Here is an 18365-nt window from a genome sequence, read left to right on the forward strand (position 1 = left end):
ATCAAACCTCCAAAACTGACACTAACCACGGCCAACAACAATACGAAAGATTCCCTGGTTTCGGAATGACGACGACTGGCATCCACCACGATCGAACTGTGCTTCTTTCGTTCCTACGTTAATCCAACGGATAACACAGTTAATTGCAAGCAAACTATAATAAGATAATTTGCAGCGTCTAATTATTACCTAAATCCAATTAGTGCGTGCAATCCTCCCACACATTTAAATCCGTTAACATGACGTATTATTACCCGCTCCGTTAACATCATGACGTATGATTTGAATCCCCATACCATCTCCATCGGGTTTTATACTCACTCACTCACCTGGTCTTGAAGCGTGCGGTCGTCCTGCCTCCGGCCATGCTCTCCATTACCCTTTTATCCTCGACCCCAAACCCCTCTCTCGAGGTGCACACTACGGAGGAAAGATGAAGTGCTGTTGTTTAGGCATTTCCAACCTGCCACCCTCCTTCTTCTCCTCCTCCTCCTCCTCCGTTTTGACCGGCAAATGCCGCTTCCGGTTCCACTACTATTACTCTCCGCCAAACAAGAGACCGGTGAGGTTTCGTGGCTTCCATGCCCTCCGTTGCCACAAGATGTACGTCCCTGGTAATCTTCCGTCTCTCTGTCTTTCTTTTATGTTTCTTTCCTCCTCGTTTTCCTTTGATTTGCTTTCAGCGATTCTTCCGGCATAATTTGATGGGTTGGACTACGGTCTGTAGGATTTGGGGGGGCTTCGCCGGAATCAAAGGCCGCAAGAAATCTCCAGGATTTCTTCACTTACGCCGCCGTTAAGATTGTTCTGGCTCAGCTCGAGGTTGTTTTCTCTCTATTTTTTCGCCTTTAATACTAAATACTGTATGTGAAAGACACCGTCCGCCTGCAGACAAATTTTATCTGTCCTATGAAATAAGAAAATCAATTACTTCATTTTCATCTACTCAATAAAATCAAAAGTAGTCACAGATGCTTGCTACCTGATGTACTTGGTCCTGTTCTTCTTTTTCTGTTAGTCTATTGCGATTTTTCTCGATGGTAGAAATCACAGGATTGCTCTGTCAAACAGTTACTCATCGATTGGTTGACTTGTGCTTGCTCAATTACATATCTGCTTACTAGTTGTACCAATCTAATCTGAAGTTGTAGCCTAGACTTTGTGTGGACAATCAATTCAACGGAAATGTTTTGTTACCTCTAGGTTATACTTCTCATGTGTTCTGATCAGTTTTCTATTGTTATTTTTCCCTTTTTTACTAATTTTTTCTTGGTGTTTCTTTCTATTCTGAATTGGGGAGCACAGATATGTATTTAATAGGTTAATTTATAACTTCTTGGTTTTGGAGCAAAGGTTTTATTTTTATGTCCTCAGAAATTATTGCCTAGACTTCAACCTTGGTGGATGTATCTATACGTCAATTTTAGGTCCTTCCATTCTGAGTTACCCTTTACTAGAACTTGAATTCCCCTACTGCTATCACAGTGTCACATCTTTCTTACAACATCAAGTTGGTATCGATGTGTTATACGAGCAATCATTCTTATGATGGAGTAGGTGGTGCTGGAGGAATGATCATATATGAGAGCATGAGTTTCACCTTTCTTTTGTCATAAATCTGGTACCAAGATTTATCAGCATGACACTGATAAGCTATGAAACCAAGTAACATTAAATATTCATTCCAATTATGATATTTTGTACTTTTATTAGATTCCTAACTGTTATCCAGAGATAAATTTAGGCAAAGGACTCAAATCTGGATCCTTATGCGGCTCCTATAGAATATGACAAGTTTTTCTGTGTCGAACAAAAATTGACTTCAACTTGAGAATATTAAGTCCTATCAAACATAGACTAGGTTGTCTAAATCGAATTGTATCCTTTTCCATTCAGCATCTCTAATTGTTTCTTATACTTAGACATCATGATGTCAATATGATTACCTTTCTCCATCTTGTCTTAATAATAAACCGAGTGGTGTTCCCATATCTTCATACGAGGCTTGGCTAGAATCTGTCTCCAACTTGTAGTTTGTTTCTATCTCGAATAAGAACTTTGTAGTTGCTTTCACCTATCTTAATTATCTCTTTAATTGTGAACAGAGCTATAATCCTGAGGCATATCAGGAGTTGACGGAGTTTATCAGCCACAACTCTTTGAATGATGGGGACATGTTCTGTAGAAGGTTGATGCGTGAGTCTCCAAGGCATAAGAGTTTAGGTGTGAATATTGTCATTTTCTTAGTGATTCTACTTGCAAAAGCTACTGTAAACTGACAAAAAATTAGTCACTAAGATAAAAATAGGGAAAGAAAAGTTTACGTTGCACCAAGCAATATAAGTTTCAATTATAAGTTGTATTTGTTCAAATCATGTTAATTTTAGAGGATAAAATTTATCAACACATGCAAGTTGCTGAATCAGTTTCAGAGGATTTCTTTTTGTGGATAACTATGCTGATTAACAGAAAATATGTATGAAGTCTATGAAGATCCACACATGTAGCGATTGGTGAAAAAAAAATTTGGTGCAGAATACTCGTTCTCAGTGCACTATGTGATATATGGAAACAATTCATAATCTACTGTAATGTTACATGACAAGGAAAATGATTAAGTGGTAGGAATTAGTTGACCGAGTTAGGGAGCATCTGACGTATACTTGTTAAGCCATGATTGTTCATCATGGTATTTGTGCACAGTCAACTCTACAGGAGTTATGTATTTGAATATTTGTATATTATTTTTCCACTGATACAAAAGCCTATAACCACTAGCATCTTTTAGAGTTGCTTTTATCAAATGGAAGGTCTGAAAAGGCTTTGGAAGAATAAATTGGTTGTGATAGGAAACTATGAGCTTCAGGTGATATTGTAAAAGTTCCAAAATGTATATTCAGATGAAATTTCCAGTATGGAGTTTTCTTATCTATTTAAATTTATTGGTTAAAATTCTTACATGTATTTAGCTCCATTTATGTGACTAGATCTGTGTGTATAATAGAAGAGATTATGTAACTAGATCTTTGCATACGTAAGTCCAATAAGTATGAATTTAGTCCATATTCATGCATGTCTAGGTCGGATTTGTGTGGATTCTAATCTAGTCCTAATGGAGCTTTAAATTTGCATGGATGCTGGTCAGGTCCATATAGATTTAGGTCAGATTTGCATGAGTATTGGCCTGCTCAAAATGTGATCTGAACATCATGGATTTATTTATATGATATGCATGGATCTGAGCCACACTCACATATATTGGCTTGGACCCAATTTAAACTCAAGATGTACATTGTAAAGATATTAGTTAATGTTGATTTATAGATCTACAAAGAAGATGAAATCTAAGAATGAAATCATGAGAAAGAACAAAGAAAAGCTTGCTTCAATGAAACCTAAGTGAAAATTTTAATTTCTTTCGGATTCACCGTGCTTAGAATAAAAGATGAGGATGATTTCTTGAGATTGAAGCTTGATATTCTAAAACCTAAATTTAGATATGAGAAAGATGAAGATGTGAGATTGAAATTGTCAGATAAAAGAGTTTAGAATGGAAGAAGTTCCCTGTGAAGAAAACTGGAGAAGTGAGATGCAGGGGAGAAAGAGAAGAAAAACAATAATAAAGATACTGGTACCTCCCCATATCAAATATAATTGCTTGGTCTGCATTCTGGTTGACTATTGGATTGGTAAAGTTCAACTTGATGATACGGTCGAGATTTGATCCCTTGGTATATATTATAACAACTTCATTGTCCATATTAACAAGCCTTGATCAGAATATACTACTATAATGGTAGAGTTTATATTGGTATGTATTTCACATTAAACTTCTACTTTTTCTTTGCCTTTTAACCAGCAAGAAATTAGTGCACTCCAATTTATATAGTAACTGAAGAAAATAACATCTAATTCTCTACCTATTGATTTGAAAGTCCATAAAAGCAGAAAAATAACAGAATTAATGAGATTAGTGCACATCTGTCTTCAAAACTTTAAGTTTTTCATATCCATTTCCCTCTATTAAAAAGATCATCATCATGTAATGTCCTGTCAATAATATGGTACTAATATGCTTTTTTTTTCCCTTTGGTGACAGCTCTTCGTATTTTAGAGGTGAGTACTCGATATCTTGAGCTTGCATTCACTAAGTTGTTGCTGTGTTAGATTACAACAACGAATTTTGTGCAGGTTCGATCGGCATATTCGAAAAAAGATTTCGAGTGGGACAACTTAAAGAAGTTAGCTTTTAAGGTTAGTATGGAATTGCAAAGAGATTCTCTCAAGACTGAATTTTTGGTTATCTGTTGATTTACTGTTGCAGATGGTTGATGAGTCTAACACTAGGCTCATGAGGGAATATGTGACAGAAACAAGTCACCTAGAAAATGAGCAGTAAATTTTTGAGATGCAAGTTACTCCTTCCCAAAACATCAACATGGCATGGCATGCTACATGACATAAGCCTTATGAATTGTGGCATTTAAAAATACTTGTACATTAGTTATACGTAGATATCATAAGAAAATGATTCAAAAAGATTGGATTATGTTAAATGCCAAACTAAAGTTCTATTAGAATGTAATGAAGCATGGTAATTTTTTATTTTTTGTTTTCCAAAGTGTAGGTGGTGAAGATGGGTTATGATCCCACTATCTGACAAAGTGTCCTTTCTAGATAGGCTAATTCTTGGTAGGCTTTTACTTTTATTCAAACAATATTATAGTTTTCGTTTATGCCCAAAGAAACTATTCATTTGGCTTTCCAATTTTGCCTCTCAAAAATAAAAAATAAAAAGCTTCATTTCTCCTTTTTTAATGATTTCTTTTTCTTGGATTTTTAAATAGGTTTGGTTCAACAAATTTTAAAACAAATCATATAAATTTAAATCGATTCAAAATTTTTAGAAAAAGTCTTTTAAGTTTGAGAATTTCTCAAAAAGCATCCTAAGTTTGAAAATTTTTTGCTGAAAAGATTATTTTATCATGTGAAAAGAATTTTATATTTATGAATAAAGAAGTTTATATATATAGATCACGTCGGTTCTAAAACCCTTTTCGTTTCATGCGATAAAATTGATTTCGGAAACTTGCTCAACTTGAAAGCGTATTTGTAAACGTATTGAAAGCAGTAAGCAAGTAAGGAGGTTTGCAGTAAGATAAATTGTACAAAAGAAAAGGCAAATCGATTTATAGTGGTTCAGTCATCGTGACCTACATCCACTCTGTCGATTACTCTTCCGTCGAAGCCACCGACATACACTATCGATCTTCCTTTAATAGGCGAAGATCAACCTCCTTCTTACACCCCTCTTCTCCTTTTATCGGGTTTAGGAGACAATCCTTGCAAGCACACATATTCCTGTCTAAACAGAATTCTAAAATTAGATCTAGAGGAGGGATTTCTCAAGTGATTTCTACAGTGTTTTCTCACTTTAAAACTCTTTGTGCTTGTGTGTGTTAACTAGGGATGAGAGGGGTATTTATAGGCTTCAAGTTGATTCAAACTTGGAGCCTAAAATGGTCTCATCCCAGGTTTCCTAGGTACTAGCGGTACCACCGTCGTTCTTGAGCGGTACTACTATCGCAGGATCTAGTACTGGGCGGTACCACCGCCCAGGTTTCCTAGGGTGTTGTTCCCCAAGCGGTGCCACCACCGGCCCTAGCGGTGCCATCGCTGGCCAAGGTTTTAGCACCCTGGTTGAGCCTTGAATCCGGCCCAAACCAGCCCAACTTCGGGCCCAGTTTGTCACGGACAAACTTCTAAACAGGATGTTTGATGTAATGGTTATATATGTCCATGTCTTTTGGTATGTTCATACTTTGCACAGCATATAAAGGAAAGGTTGAAGGCTTAACAGCCCCATTTTAGTTGGGTTTGGTGGCCTTTTTCAGCTTGTAAATAAAGGTCGTGTCATGTAGACACTTGTGAGAGATAGCTCGGTCTGTAGTGGACAATTTTGACCCTTTGTTATGCAATTATTCAGAGCTTGTAAAGTCTGTTTATAATTTGCGTTGTCTATAAAGTGTTTCCTGAAATGTTTGCTTGTGGATCCCGAGTGAGGCGTTTTCTCTAGCCCGTTTTCTCTTTTGTGGATCCTAAGGGACCATGGGAGGCTGACCTTTGTGGACGGACACGCAAGGGTGCCGCACGACTTAGGCGAAACTAGCTAAGTCCATGACAAATGGTATCAGAGCGGGATAATCACTCATAGAAACACTTGGCATGCAAACATAGGGGACCTAACGGGGCTGCGTTGAGGGTAGTCAGCACACGCGCGACCATTTGGGGAAAAAGGAGTTGCTTGGAGGAGCGGGTATCTGAGATTGACATTTAGAGTAATGGCCAACCCTTCGTGCAAAAGGCACCACGAGAACAAGCAAGCTTGGAAGAATGTGGAGCGCACAAAGGTTGGGATGGCTGAGTTCGAGCTATGGCTCGACGTTGACAACAATACTTGATGGTGCTCAAGGCAAGCGAGGCGCTTGGTAAAGGATGAGACCATGCAAGGTGGAATGAGTTGCTTAGCGATCGAAAGAGTTGTCCAAAGCTCACAAAGGTGAGGGGAATTGTTAACTCGAAGAATTCGGTACTCATGCATGGGTTTATATGCGGACGATGGAATGTTCACGGCCATCCCAAGGCGATCGAAACTCGGCGCCATGGAGCATTGAAACTCTCTTCGGCATGTAAAGGATAGGTCCGTAGGAGGCTGAAGTGTGCAGTGTGTTCAGCATGTTGCTAGGCCTTGAGGGGTGTAGTGGGGGCCATATTGACGTGGAGTCATAATCTAGCAAGTGCATTTGCAGGAGGCAGAACGATGCACAGTTTGTTCAGCAAATCGGAGTAGTCCAAAGGGATGGTGGTCTCCGAAATGAAGAGAGATATTGCTCCAACGAGATAGATATCCAGGAGGGATAAGTCTCGTCTCTCCAGAGGGAGAATCATGTGCAACTGACCGCACATGTTGAGGAGGAGTACCTCAACAAACAACAGCTCCATGAAGCTCAATAGACCAAGCAAGCGACGAGGAGTCGTCGCATGATCTCACTTGAGAGAATACATTGGTGGTGCTAGTCATAAGTGCCCAGCAAGCCAATCACGTGAGTGATGGCACGTGTGACTTGATACAGAATCTTTTTGCTTATTATATTTTGGCGTATATCACTTTATAAATATTGCATAAATGCATACATATATTGTGATATCCTTGGATTTGTGCAATGGGAATCGGATCGTGATGAGATCACGATAATGAGATCGATTCACCTTTAAACACACATCCTAAATAATCCCGGTCATAGGTTACTCGAGAGGGACATCGTGATAACCGGATAGACTGGTGTGCTGTATACCCGTCCATATGATGGATGCAGCTGGTCTCATAGCTGCTCGTGTAGGGACACTAGGGATACAGTACAGGTGCTCATTGGAGAATGAGTTCACTGATTGATCCGCTTACGGAATGCTGGATGGTTGATGATGCCTTATTGTCAGACAGCAATTCCGTAGTCTTAGTGGTGTATCTGGTCCTTAGACTTGAGACACCAAGGATGTCCTATATGAGTGCTCCACTCTTTGATACCAAACTTATAGGTTTGGCTGTTCCCAGATCTAGTACAACTGGTCATTGGGAGTGGTAGTCGACCTTACGAGGGCTATTGAGTGTCAATAGAGGATCATCCACTCTCGGCGTCATGAGAGGAATATCCTATGTGTTCTTGCTCAGACAAATCCCTGGCCAGGGTCATTCGGGTTGAGAGAGAAAGAGTTCTCCGGGAGAATCCGATTAGAGCAAGACTCGAGTAGAAACCGTATGGGTCTGACAGCACCATGCTCGATATACGGTCTCTGGGATATTAGATGGATGAGGGACTATAGGTATATGGTAACTGAGGACAGACAGGTCTAATGGATTGGATTCCCCTGTATCGTCTGGGGACTACGGCGTAGTGGCCTAGTACGTCCGTAGTCGATGAGTCGAGTGAATTATTACAGAGATAATAATTCATTGAGTTAGAAGGAGTTCTGACAGGTATGACTCACGGCCAGCTCGATATTAGGCCTAGAGGGTCACACACATATGGTAGGCATTGCGATGAGTAGAGGTTCGAATATGAGATATCCGACGGAGCCCTTGTCTTATTGGATGCAGATCCAATACCCACTAGGGAAGGACCCATTAGGGTTTGACACGGGATCTCTATAAATAGGAGGGATTTACAGCCTCATAGGCTAGAGTCTTTGCTTGCCTTTCCTATTCTCCTCTCCCTCTCCACCTCAGAGTAGGCCTGGAGTTTTGAGGAGCGTTGTCGCAACCCTGCTGTGTGGATCACTGCTAGAGAGGAGGACGCTTGACCTCCTTCACCCTCTCCTAAGGATCTGCAAGGAAACAGGGATATACGATCTCCCTAGGTAACACAATCTCTATATGTGTTTTGCGGATTTTTTGCGCACCAATTTTCGCACGACAACGAACATCTTTTTGGGAATCGGGGATTTTGTTATCTTGTTCTTCCGCTGCGCATATGATGTCGCCCCCCAATGATTTCCCAACAGTGGTATCAGAGCCAGGTTGTTCGTGCGAATGATTGGTTTTGAACTGCGTATGTTGTGTTTAGCGAGAAAGGGCAGCAACAGTTGCTGCCCTCGATCTGCGTGCGTGAAGCGTAGCCGAAGGCGGGCAGCGCAGGGGCTGCGTCTGCAGCAGTCGGCCGGCGGCCTGCTTGCAGCAGGCTTGCTGCCGGCGGGGCTGGCAACCCACGGGCAGAGGCGCCGCAGGGCAGCGGCGCCTGCCGCCGAAAGGAAGCGGCGCCTGCCGCCGCAGGGCAGCGACGCGCGATGCCTGCCGCCGCTGCTCCCGCGGGCGATACCCCCCCCCCCCACAGGGGCGGCCGCCCGGCGGGACAGCACCGCCTGCGGAGGCAGCGACGCCCGAAAGGGGAGCCCACCTGCAGTGGCATCGCCGCCAGCGGGCGTGCCGCCTGCAGGCGAGGGCAGTGCCCTCGCCCCGCCGCACAGGCCGCCGCCGGCAGGGTGGCGGCAGCGGCAGCAGCGAAAGGAGGAAAGGGTTTTAGGGTTTTCTGGGAAAAAGACAGTTTTGCCCCTCGAAATTTGTGAAATTCCAGTTTCTGTCTTTTGTCCAAATTACGAAAATACCCTTAGGAATTGAGAAATTCCCTACATGTCCCTGATTTCAGAAAATATTAATTAATTAAAAGGTTTAGTTGATTATTATTTTTTATTATTATCTAGTAGTCCTACATAATGATGATTATTTATACATGTGATGTATGATGTATGGACGGATGATCATGGACCGTGTGATGTGTGTACTTGTGATTATTATTATTGAGGTCTGCGAACCTCCATTATATTTCTCGTTTATTGTCGGGCCTGCGTGCCTATGATTAAGTTGTAATCACATGAGGAGGCGCAGCGGGAGCGTGGATGCGATAGCGGGACCCACGAGACGGACGATCGTGATGCATGGAGATGCATCAAGATGTCGACGAAACCGACGAGGACGAGATGGACGATCACAGGGCATGGAGATGCACCGTTGCACACATAGATCTTGATGTGAGTGATTAGGCCTACTGGCTCGGGCCTAATCATATTAGGTTGTGGTCCATGATCATCTAGTGTGATTGCTTATACACATACTAGATATGTATATATATTTGCATGCGATGTAGATATATATTAAATATGCATATGTGTGACATGTCATATTAGGAGACCAAATTATAGAAACATCTCTCGATAATATTAAGTCGGTAAACGTGAGGCAATTAGATTGACCCACGTGGCCTTCCATCGTTATGAGTAGGAACCGAATCCCGATGTAGGTTGAGTTGGTCGAGTCCCTCGAGACTCACCTATATCGCGATTCGCTATCTTGCTTACGACATAGAGATGTCACCGGTGACCTGAGGACATGGTATGCTTGGTCGAGTCCCTCGAGGGTATATCATCAAATCAGACTCATCTTGTAACGAAGGTGTTGACTTAACCGAGCATCATGGTTGGTCGAGTCCCTCGAGGCCATGGTGATTCGGAGGCCGAACAGGACGGGAATCACAAGGAGTTGTGATCGGTAAGAGTTGCCTACCTTTTAGGCTTAGTGTGATTGGTCGAGTCCCTCGAGGTTACTCTAAGACGCTGATTGGATCCTGATCCCCACTAGAAGTCTGCCGGAGACTTCTGTTTCACGTGTTGAGGGTGTCGCATGACTCGTTAGTAAAATAGTGGGAGCATATTAAGATAGAAGTCCATATCTTGATAGTTTATTTCTTGCAAAATCTGCATGTTATTCATTTTTGCTGCATCTTTATTTTCAAAAAATGTCGCTTTTAAATCCCTTACGTGGCATACTTGATGTCAACCGCCTCATTGGTCCAAATTATACAGATTGGCTCCGTAACTTGAGAATTGTTCTCACAGTGGAGAAAATCGTGTACGTCCTTGATACAGTGATGCCTACGCCCGAAGAAGGGGCAAGCGAGGATGAGATCGCTCGCTACGTGAAGTACATTGATGACTCCACTCTTGCTCAGTGCTATATGTTGGGCTCTATGACTCCAGAGTTACAGAGACAATATGAAAAGATGGATGCCAGATCCATTCTCCTACATGTCCGCAAATTGTTTGAGGAACAGGGAAGGACTCAACGATATGAGATATCCAAGAGCCTTTTCCGCGCTAGGATGACTGAGGGGACACCGGTTCAGAACCATGTCCTAAAGATGATTGAGTGGATAGAGAAACTCACAGGTCTAGGAATGGTCCTAGAGGATAACTTGTGTGTGGACATTGTGCTTCAATCCCTACCAGATTCCTTTTCACAGTTCATAATGAATTTTAATATGAACAAGCTTGAGGTGACTCTTCTAGAGCTCCTCAATATGTTGAGGGAGGCAGAGAGTACTATTAAGAAAGAGAAGCCAGTTCTCTACACTGGTGAGACCAGAAAGAAAAGGAAAGTAGAAAGGTCCCTTAAGAAGGGAAAGGGCAAGGGCAAACAAGGTAAAGCAAAGGTTGCTAAGAAAGACCCAACAAAGGATAAAGGTCAGTGCTTCCACTGTGGTAAAGATGGGCACTGGAAGAGGAACTGCAAAGAGTACCTTGCAGAAAGGGCGAAATAGAAGCTTGGAGAAGCTTCAGGTACATACATGATCAATCTCCAATTGTTAGATTTTTGTGATAGTGCATTGGTATTGGATACCAATATTACTTATCACATCTACAATTTATTGTAAATTCTAGCAAAGCTAAGGGGAGATTGACGAGAGGAATATTACATAAAGGTTTGTTTATGCTAGACACTACTCCACATATCATGAATGTAAGTGTCTAAGAGGAAATGAGATGAGATGAACAGTGCACACCTATGGCATTGTAGGCTAGGTCATATCCATAAGGGAATGATTCAAAAGTTGCTAAATGATGGATATTTAGATCCATTCGACTATGTGTCATATGCAACTTGCGAACCTTACCTTCGTGGAAAGCTAACCAACTCTCCATTTAGTGGAACTGGAGAGAGAGCCACTGAGTTGTTGGAACTCATACATAGTGATGTATGTGGACCCATGTCAACTCATGTCATTGGAGGTTACTCCTACTTCATTATATTTACTGATGATTTCTCAAGGTATGGATATGGGTACTTAATGAAGTACAAGTCCGAGGCCTTTGAGAAATTCAGAAAGTATAAGAATGAGGTGGAGAACCAGACTGGAAAGAGTATCAAAACTCTTCGATCAGATCGAGGAGGTGAGTACTTAAGTACAGAGTTTACTCAGTTCCTCAAGGACCATGGGATATTATCCCAATGGACACCTCCTTATACACCTCAGCTCAATGGTGTCTTTGGAAGGAGGAATCGTACGCTATTAGATATGGTACGGTCCATGATGAGTTTCGCTGACCTACCCATCTCATTTTGGGGATATGCCCTAGAAACCGCAGCTTACCTTCTGAACAGAGTTCCAACTAAGTCGGTAGTGTCTACACCATATGAGATATGGAAAGGGAAGAAGCCTGATCTTAAGGTTGTTAAGATTTGGGGCTGCCCAGCCCACGTTAAAAGACACAACCCCGATAAGTTAGAATCAAGGACAGAGCGATGCATATTTGTGGGGTACCCCAAGGAAACTTGTGGGTATTATTTTTATCATCTCAAGGACCAAAAGGTCTTTGTAGCTAAAAGAGCAGTGTTCCTTGAGAAGGAACACATTCTTGGCGGAGACAGTGGGAGAATGATAGAGTTGAGCGAAGTTAGAGAACCAAGCTCAAGCACCACTCTACAGCCCGAGTCTGTTCAGGTACCTAATACATAATTTTCAACTTTACGCAGGTCTGATAGAGTATCTCATCCTCCTGAGAGATATGTGGGACATATTAGAGGAGAGGATGCTGAGGATATTGATCCTCAGACCTACGAGGAGGCTATTATGAGTATAGACTCCGGGAAGTGGCAAGAAGCCATTAATTCTGAGATGGATTCTATGTACTCCAATAAGGTTTGGAACCTAGTTGATGCGCCCGAAGGTATTGTACCCATCGGTTGCAAATGGATCTTTAAGAAAAAGATCGGAGTAGATGGAAAGGTAGAGACCTATAAAGCAAGGCTAGTGGCTAAAGGGTATCGTCAAAGACAAGGTGTTGACTACGACGAAACCTTCTCACCCGTAGCAATGCTAAAATCCATCAGAATTCTATTGGCTATTGCAGCACACTATGATTATGAGATCTGGCAGATGGATGTGAAAACCGCATTCCTCAATGGGAACCTCGAGGAGGAGGTGTATATGATGCAGCCTGAGGGATTCGTGTCCAAGAACTGCCTAGATAAGGTGTGTAGGTTGCTTAAATCCATTTATGGACTAAAGCAAGCTTCCCGAAGTTGGAACATAAGATTTGATGAGTCAATCAGATCTTATGACTTCGTTAAGAACGAAGATGAGCCTTGTGTGTACAGAAAGGTAAGTGGGAGCGCTATCACCTTTTTAGTGTTATATGTGGATGACATCCTCATCATTGGGAATGACGTATGAATGCTATCCACAGTAAAGACTTGGTTATCTAGACACTTCTCCATAAAGGACTTAGGGGAAGCATCCTATATCTTGGGGATTAGAATCTATAGAGATAGATCCAAGAGGATGCTTGGCTTGTCCCAGTCCAGGTACATAGAAACCATTGTCAAAAGGTTTGGCATGGAAAATTCCAAAGGGCAAACATGAATATGATACCTTATGCCTCAGCAATAGGGTCTATCATGTATGTCATGCTATGTACTAGGCCTGATATAGCGCATGCTCTGAGTGTCACGAGCAGGTATCAGGCGGATCCAGGCTTGGAGCATTGGAAAGTAATAAAGTGTCTCATTAAGTACTTGAGAAGGACTAAGGATCTTTTACTATATGGAGGTAATAGCCTTAAGGTTGAAGGCTTCACTGACTTAAGTTTTCAATCTGATGTCGATGATAGCAAGTCGAATTCAGGGTATGTGTACACCTTGAATGGAGGAGCAGTGTGCTAGAAGAGTTCCAAACAAAATACCACTGCTGACTCGACCACAGAGGCGGAGAACATTGCTACATTAGATGCAGCAAAGGAGGGAGTCTGGGTGAAGAAGTTCATCACAGATCTGGGAGTCGATACAGATAGCGACAAGTCGACTTCCTTATATTGCGACAACTATGGGGTGATTACTCAAATAAGGGAACCCGGGTCTCATCAGAAGTGTTCTGAGGAGGTTACAGCTTATAAGAGAGATCGTAACCTGAGGAGATGTAGTAGTGGAAAGAGTTCCATCCGAAGATAACATTGCAGATCCACTGACAAATCCGTTGTCTCAGATTGTCTTTGAGCGTCACAGGAGTCTGATGGGGATCATACATATAGGTGATTGGCTTTAGGTCAAGTGGGAGATTGCTAGTCATAAGTGCCCAGCAAGCCAATCACGTGAGTGATGGCACGTGTGACTTGATACAGAATCTTTTTACTTATTATATTTTGGCGTATATCACTTTATAAATATTGCATAAATGCATACATATATTATGATGTCCTTCGATTTGTGCAATGGGAATCGGATCGTGATGAGATCACGATAATGAGATCAATTCACCTTTAAACACACATCCTAAATAATCCCGGTCATAGGTTACTCGAGAGGGACATCGTGATAACCGGATAGACTGGTGTGCTGTATACCCGTCCATATGATGGATGCAGCTGGTCTCATAGCTGCTCGTGTAGGGACACTAGGGATACAGTACAGGTGCTCATTGGAGAATGAGTTCACTGATTGATCCGCTTACGGAATGCTGGATGGTTGATGATGCCTTATTGTCAGACAGCAATTCCGTAGTCTTAGTGGTGTATCTGGTCCTTAGACTTGAGACACCAAGGATGTCCTGTATGAGTGCTCCACTCTTTGATACCAGACTTATAGGTTTGGCTGTTCCCAGATCTAGTACAACTGGTCATTGGGAGTGGTAGTCGACCTTACGAGGGCTATTGAGTGTCAATAGAGGATCATCCACTCTCGGCGTCATGAGAGGAATATCCTATGTGTTCTTGCTCAGACAAATCCCTGGCCAGGGTCATTCGGGTTGAGAGAGAAAGAGTTCTCCGGGAGAATCCGATTAGAGCAAGACTCGAGTAGAAACCGTATGGGTCTGACAGCACCATGCTCGATATACGGTCTCTGGGATATTAGATGGATGAGGGACTATAGGTATATGGTAACTGAGGACAGACAGGTCTAATGGATTGGATTCCCCTGTATCGTCTGGGGACTACGGCGTAGTGGCCTAGTACGTCCGTAGTCGATGAGTCGAGTGAATTATTACAGAGATAATAATTCACTGAGTTAGAAGGAGTTCTGACAGGTATGACTCACGGCCAGCTCGATATTGGGCCTAGAGGGTCACACACATATGGTAGGCATTGCGATGAGTAGAGGTTCGGATATGAGATATCCGACGGAGCCCTTGTCTTATTGGATGCAGATCCAATACCCACTAGGGAAGGACCCATTAGGGTTTGACACGAGATCTCTATAAATATGAGGGATTTACAGCCTCATAGGCTAGAGTCTTTGCTTGCCTTTCCTATTCTCCTCTCCCTCTCCACCTCAGAGTAGGCCTGGAGTTTTGAGGAGCGTCGTCGCAACCCTGCTGTGTGGATCACCGCTAGAGAGGAGGACGCTTGACCTCCTTCACCCTCTCCTAAGGATCTGCAAGGAAACAGGGATATACGATCTCCCTAGGTAACACAATCTCTATATGTGTTTTGTGTTTTGCGGATTTTTTGCGCACCAATCTTCGCACGACAACGAACATCTTTTTGGGAATCGGGGATTTTGTTTTCTTGTTCTTCCGCTGCGCATATGATGTCGCCCCCCAATGATTTCCCAACAGGTGGATGCATTGCAAGATCAAGTGGGGGAGCGACCTAAGGCAACACAAATGAAGGCATACTTGGGAGTCGATATGGAGATCGGACTCAAGGGAGGGATGACCCGTGGAATGGTGGGCGTGAGGGTCACCATCAACTCAATGCAAAACGAGGAGCGAAGCAACTTGGGTATAACTTGGCAAAGTACCCAAGTCATATGAAGGGAGCTAGCATAGAAGATAGCATATGGAGCGGAGGCACAGAACTTTCCTTGGACAAAGGTCGAGGACATGAACTCTTGCAGAGGCAAGAGCAGGATCATGTTGTTCCATGGGTCCTTTATTCCGACAGAGCGGACGCATCTTGCATGGTGCCAAAGATGAAGGGAGCTTCTGGGCACATGCACCTTATCTCGGAGAAGCATTTGGAGGAACTAAGGTGACTCAACTTGCGGAGGCGGGTACTCTTGAAGAATATGTCATAGTGTTGCCAGTCAAGTTGCCAAGCAGGAAGCGGTGCGTAGCGGAGATTGTGCTAGTAGGGGTAGAGGCCCAAGATCTAGACAATGGTGCACTAATTGCAACAAAGTCGATGGACTTTGGGAGCTGCTAGGCGACGGACTGTCCTAGAGCGGTGCTTCATCTAGGTGTAAACCAAGAGTGGGTGGATGAAGGTCGATTGCCAAAGGAGCGAACAAAATCGAAGATGGAAGAGACCCTGCAATGTATGGGCAGAGGCCACACATGGAGGGATCACAATTCGAGTTCATCCCACATGGATCAGAATGCAATAGAGATGTCACCAGGAGGTGACATGGTGCAGCGAATCATGGTGGAACAGTTCGTGGCAATGCGATACACACGATCAAGTCCCGTAAGGGACTAGATCATACGGAGGTATGATCGGGAGCTACTGGAAGCTCCACTTCGGTGAACAACACGACGACAAGAAGGGTTATGGATTCAATGAGTGAAGGCCATGATACTGCAGAGGCGAATCTTCCGTGCATGCATCGAATTTTGCATTGGATGAAAGCCTTGGTCATCAGTATATGGGGGCTGTGCTCCACCAAGGGAAAAGTTCGAATGCAAGTATCAGTGAGTCCCATGGGAGGGACTTGATCATGCAGATGTATGATCGAAGCAACTGGAGAGTTGGACTGCTCCAGAGCTCATATTCGCTTAAGGGAGCCCGACAAGTTAGAGGACAAGGTCGAGTAAGCGAACGTTGCTACCAAGGAAGCTAAGGAGAACAGAATCGATGCAAAAAACCCTACAACGTGATGGCAGAGGCCATGCATGGGAGTTGTAGTCCGTCTTTCCATCGACCAAAGGGAGCTGCTTGGAGAATACAGAGGTATTGAAGCAGAGGGTCGAAAGGGGCAAGGAAGCGACGACGAGTCCAGAGGGACTTAGCTACCCAAAATCAAGTATCAGTTAGAATGGAGATAAACTCAGAGGAGTACCACAAAGACATATCTACTGATTATAAAGAAAAGGGATGCAGATGTGAGGCGATGGATAGTAGGGCCATGGGCATGACAGCGCCATGGTACCGCAGAGGCGGGACTTCCGTAAAAGTCATTGATCCCTTGCTCTCATGGAGGTGGACTCGGAGGAGTGCCACAGAAACATATCTACTGATCGTGAAGAAAAGGGATGCAGATGCGAGGCGACGGATAGTAGAGCCATGGGCATTACAACGTCATGGTACCGCAGAGCTGGGACTTCCGTGAAAGTTATTGATCCCTTGCTCTCATGGAGGGAGAGCGCTTGGTCGTGAAAGGGGCCGAGGAGGTAGAGCATGCAGAGCCAAACTCCAAGTACCGAGACAAGGCTAAAGGGCAGAGGCTAAGGAACTTCGTAAGCCCGGCAACTCAGAGGATAAGGTCGAGTAAGCAAACATTGCTACTAAGGAAGCTAAGGAGAACAGAATCGATGCAAACCCTACAACGTGATGGCAAAGGCCATGCATGGGAGTTGCAGTTTGTCTTTCCATCAACCAAGGGGAGTTGCTTGGAGAACACAGAGATATTGAAGCAAGGGGTCGAAAGGGGCGAGGAAGCGACGATGAGTCCAGAGGGACTTAGCTACCCAAAATCAAGTATTAGTTAGAATGGAGGTGGACTCGGAGGAGTGCCACAGAGACATATCTACTGATCGTGAAGAAAAGAGATGCAGATGCGAGGCGACGGATAGTAGGGCCATGGGCATTACAGCGCCATGGTACCGCAGAGCTGGGACTTCCGTGAAAGTCATTGATCCCTTGCTCTCATGGAGGGAGAGCACTTGGTCGTGAAAGGGGCTGAGGAGGTAGAGCATACAGAGCCAAACTCCAAGTACCGAGACAAGGTTGAAGGGCAGAGGCTAAGGAACTTCGTAAGACCGGTGTTAACGAGCTTCTCATCAAGATAGCCGAAAGTGAAGGACTTCGGGTCATGCAAGAGTGCATGACCAAGGAACGAAGCAAGCAATACATGATGCTATACCTTTACTACTCAGTGGAGTAGGCGGCCGGGTTGATGGAGAAGATGGTACAATCCTAGAGGCGACCAAAACTACTAGAGATTTACTCCAAGTTGGGGTGAAAACTTCCTGCATTCTAGAAGTTCGATGTCATTGAGAAGGTGAATCATAGTAACTAACTCAACGCAAGGAGTGAAAATACTTCAAGTGCTTCAGAAGTGTGAGCAAAGAGCAGGCGAAGGCCAGTAACCAGCTCGACGCATGGAGTACAACCTCGAGGAGGTGGGCGAAGTCAAGTAACCTTTGCCTTCTCAACTCTTAAGAGAACGGGCGAAACCGAGTACCCCAATTCTCTTATCTATCCAGCAGAGGAGCTCTGCACAGGTTCATAGACCCTTCGAAGATAATGGAAGACAATAGTTATCAAATCCTCACCAACGGTGATTAGTGCTACTGAGAGTTGATTGTTCGCTTCATTTCCCAACG

General features: G+C 43.5%; 1 protein-coding gene across 2 annotated transcripts; it reads left to right on the top strand.

Moving 5' to 3' along the window:
* Positions 1 to 329: 329 nt before the first annotated feature.
* LOC135605165 (chaperonin-like RBCX protein 1, chloroplastic) lies at positions 330 to 4605 on the top strand. 2 transcript variants are annotated; one of them, XM_065094936.1, is made up of 6 exons: positions 330 to 614; positions 728 to 822; positions 2106 to 2196; positions 4100 to 4116; positions 4192 to 4254; positions 4325 to 4605. In XM_065094936.1, the coding sequence occupies exons 1-6, from the start codon at positions 434 to 436 to the stop codon at positions 4397 to 4399; spliced, it is 522 nt and encodes a 173-aa protein (XP_064951008.1). In that variant the 5' UTR covers positions 330 to 433; the 3' UTR covers positions 4400 to 4605. The 2 variants fall into 2 exon arrangements, with proteins under 2 accessions (XP_064951008.1, XP_064951007.1); XM_065094935.1 differs by having other exon boundaries at positions 332 to 614; positions 2106 to 2223.
* The last annotated feature ends 13760 nt before the right edge of the window (positions 4606 to 18365 follow it).

Source organism: Musa acuminata, chromosome BXJ2-2, assembly GCF_036884655.1.
Source record: "Musa acuminata AAA Group cultivar baxijiao chromosome BXJ2-2, Cavendish_Baxijiao_AAA, whole genome shotgun sequence".
NCBI classification, from domain to species: Eukaryota; Viridiplantae; Streptophyta; class Magnoliopsida; order Zingiberales; family Musaceae; genus Musa; species Musa acuminata.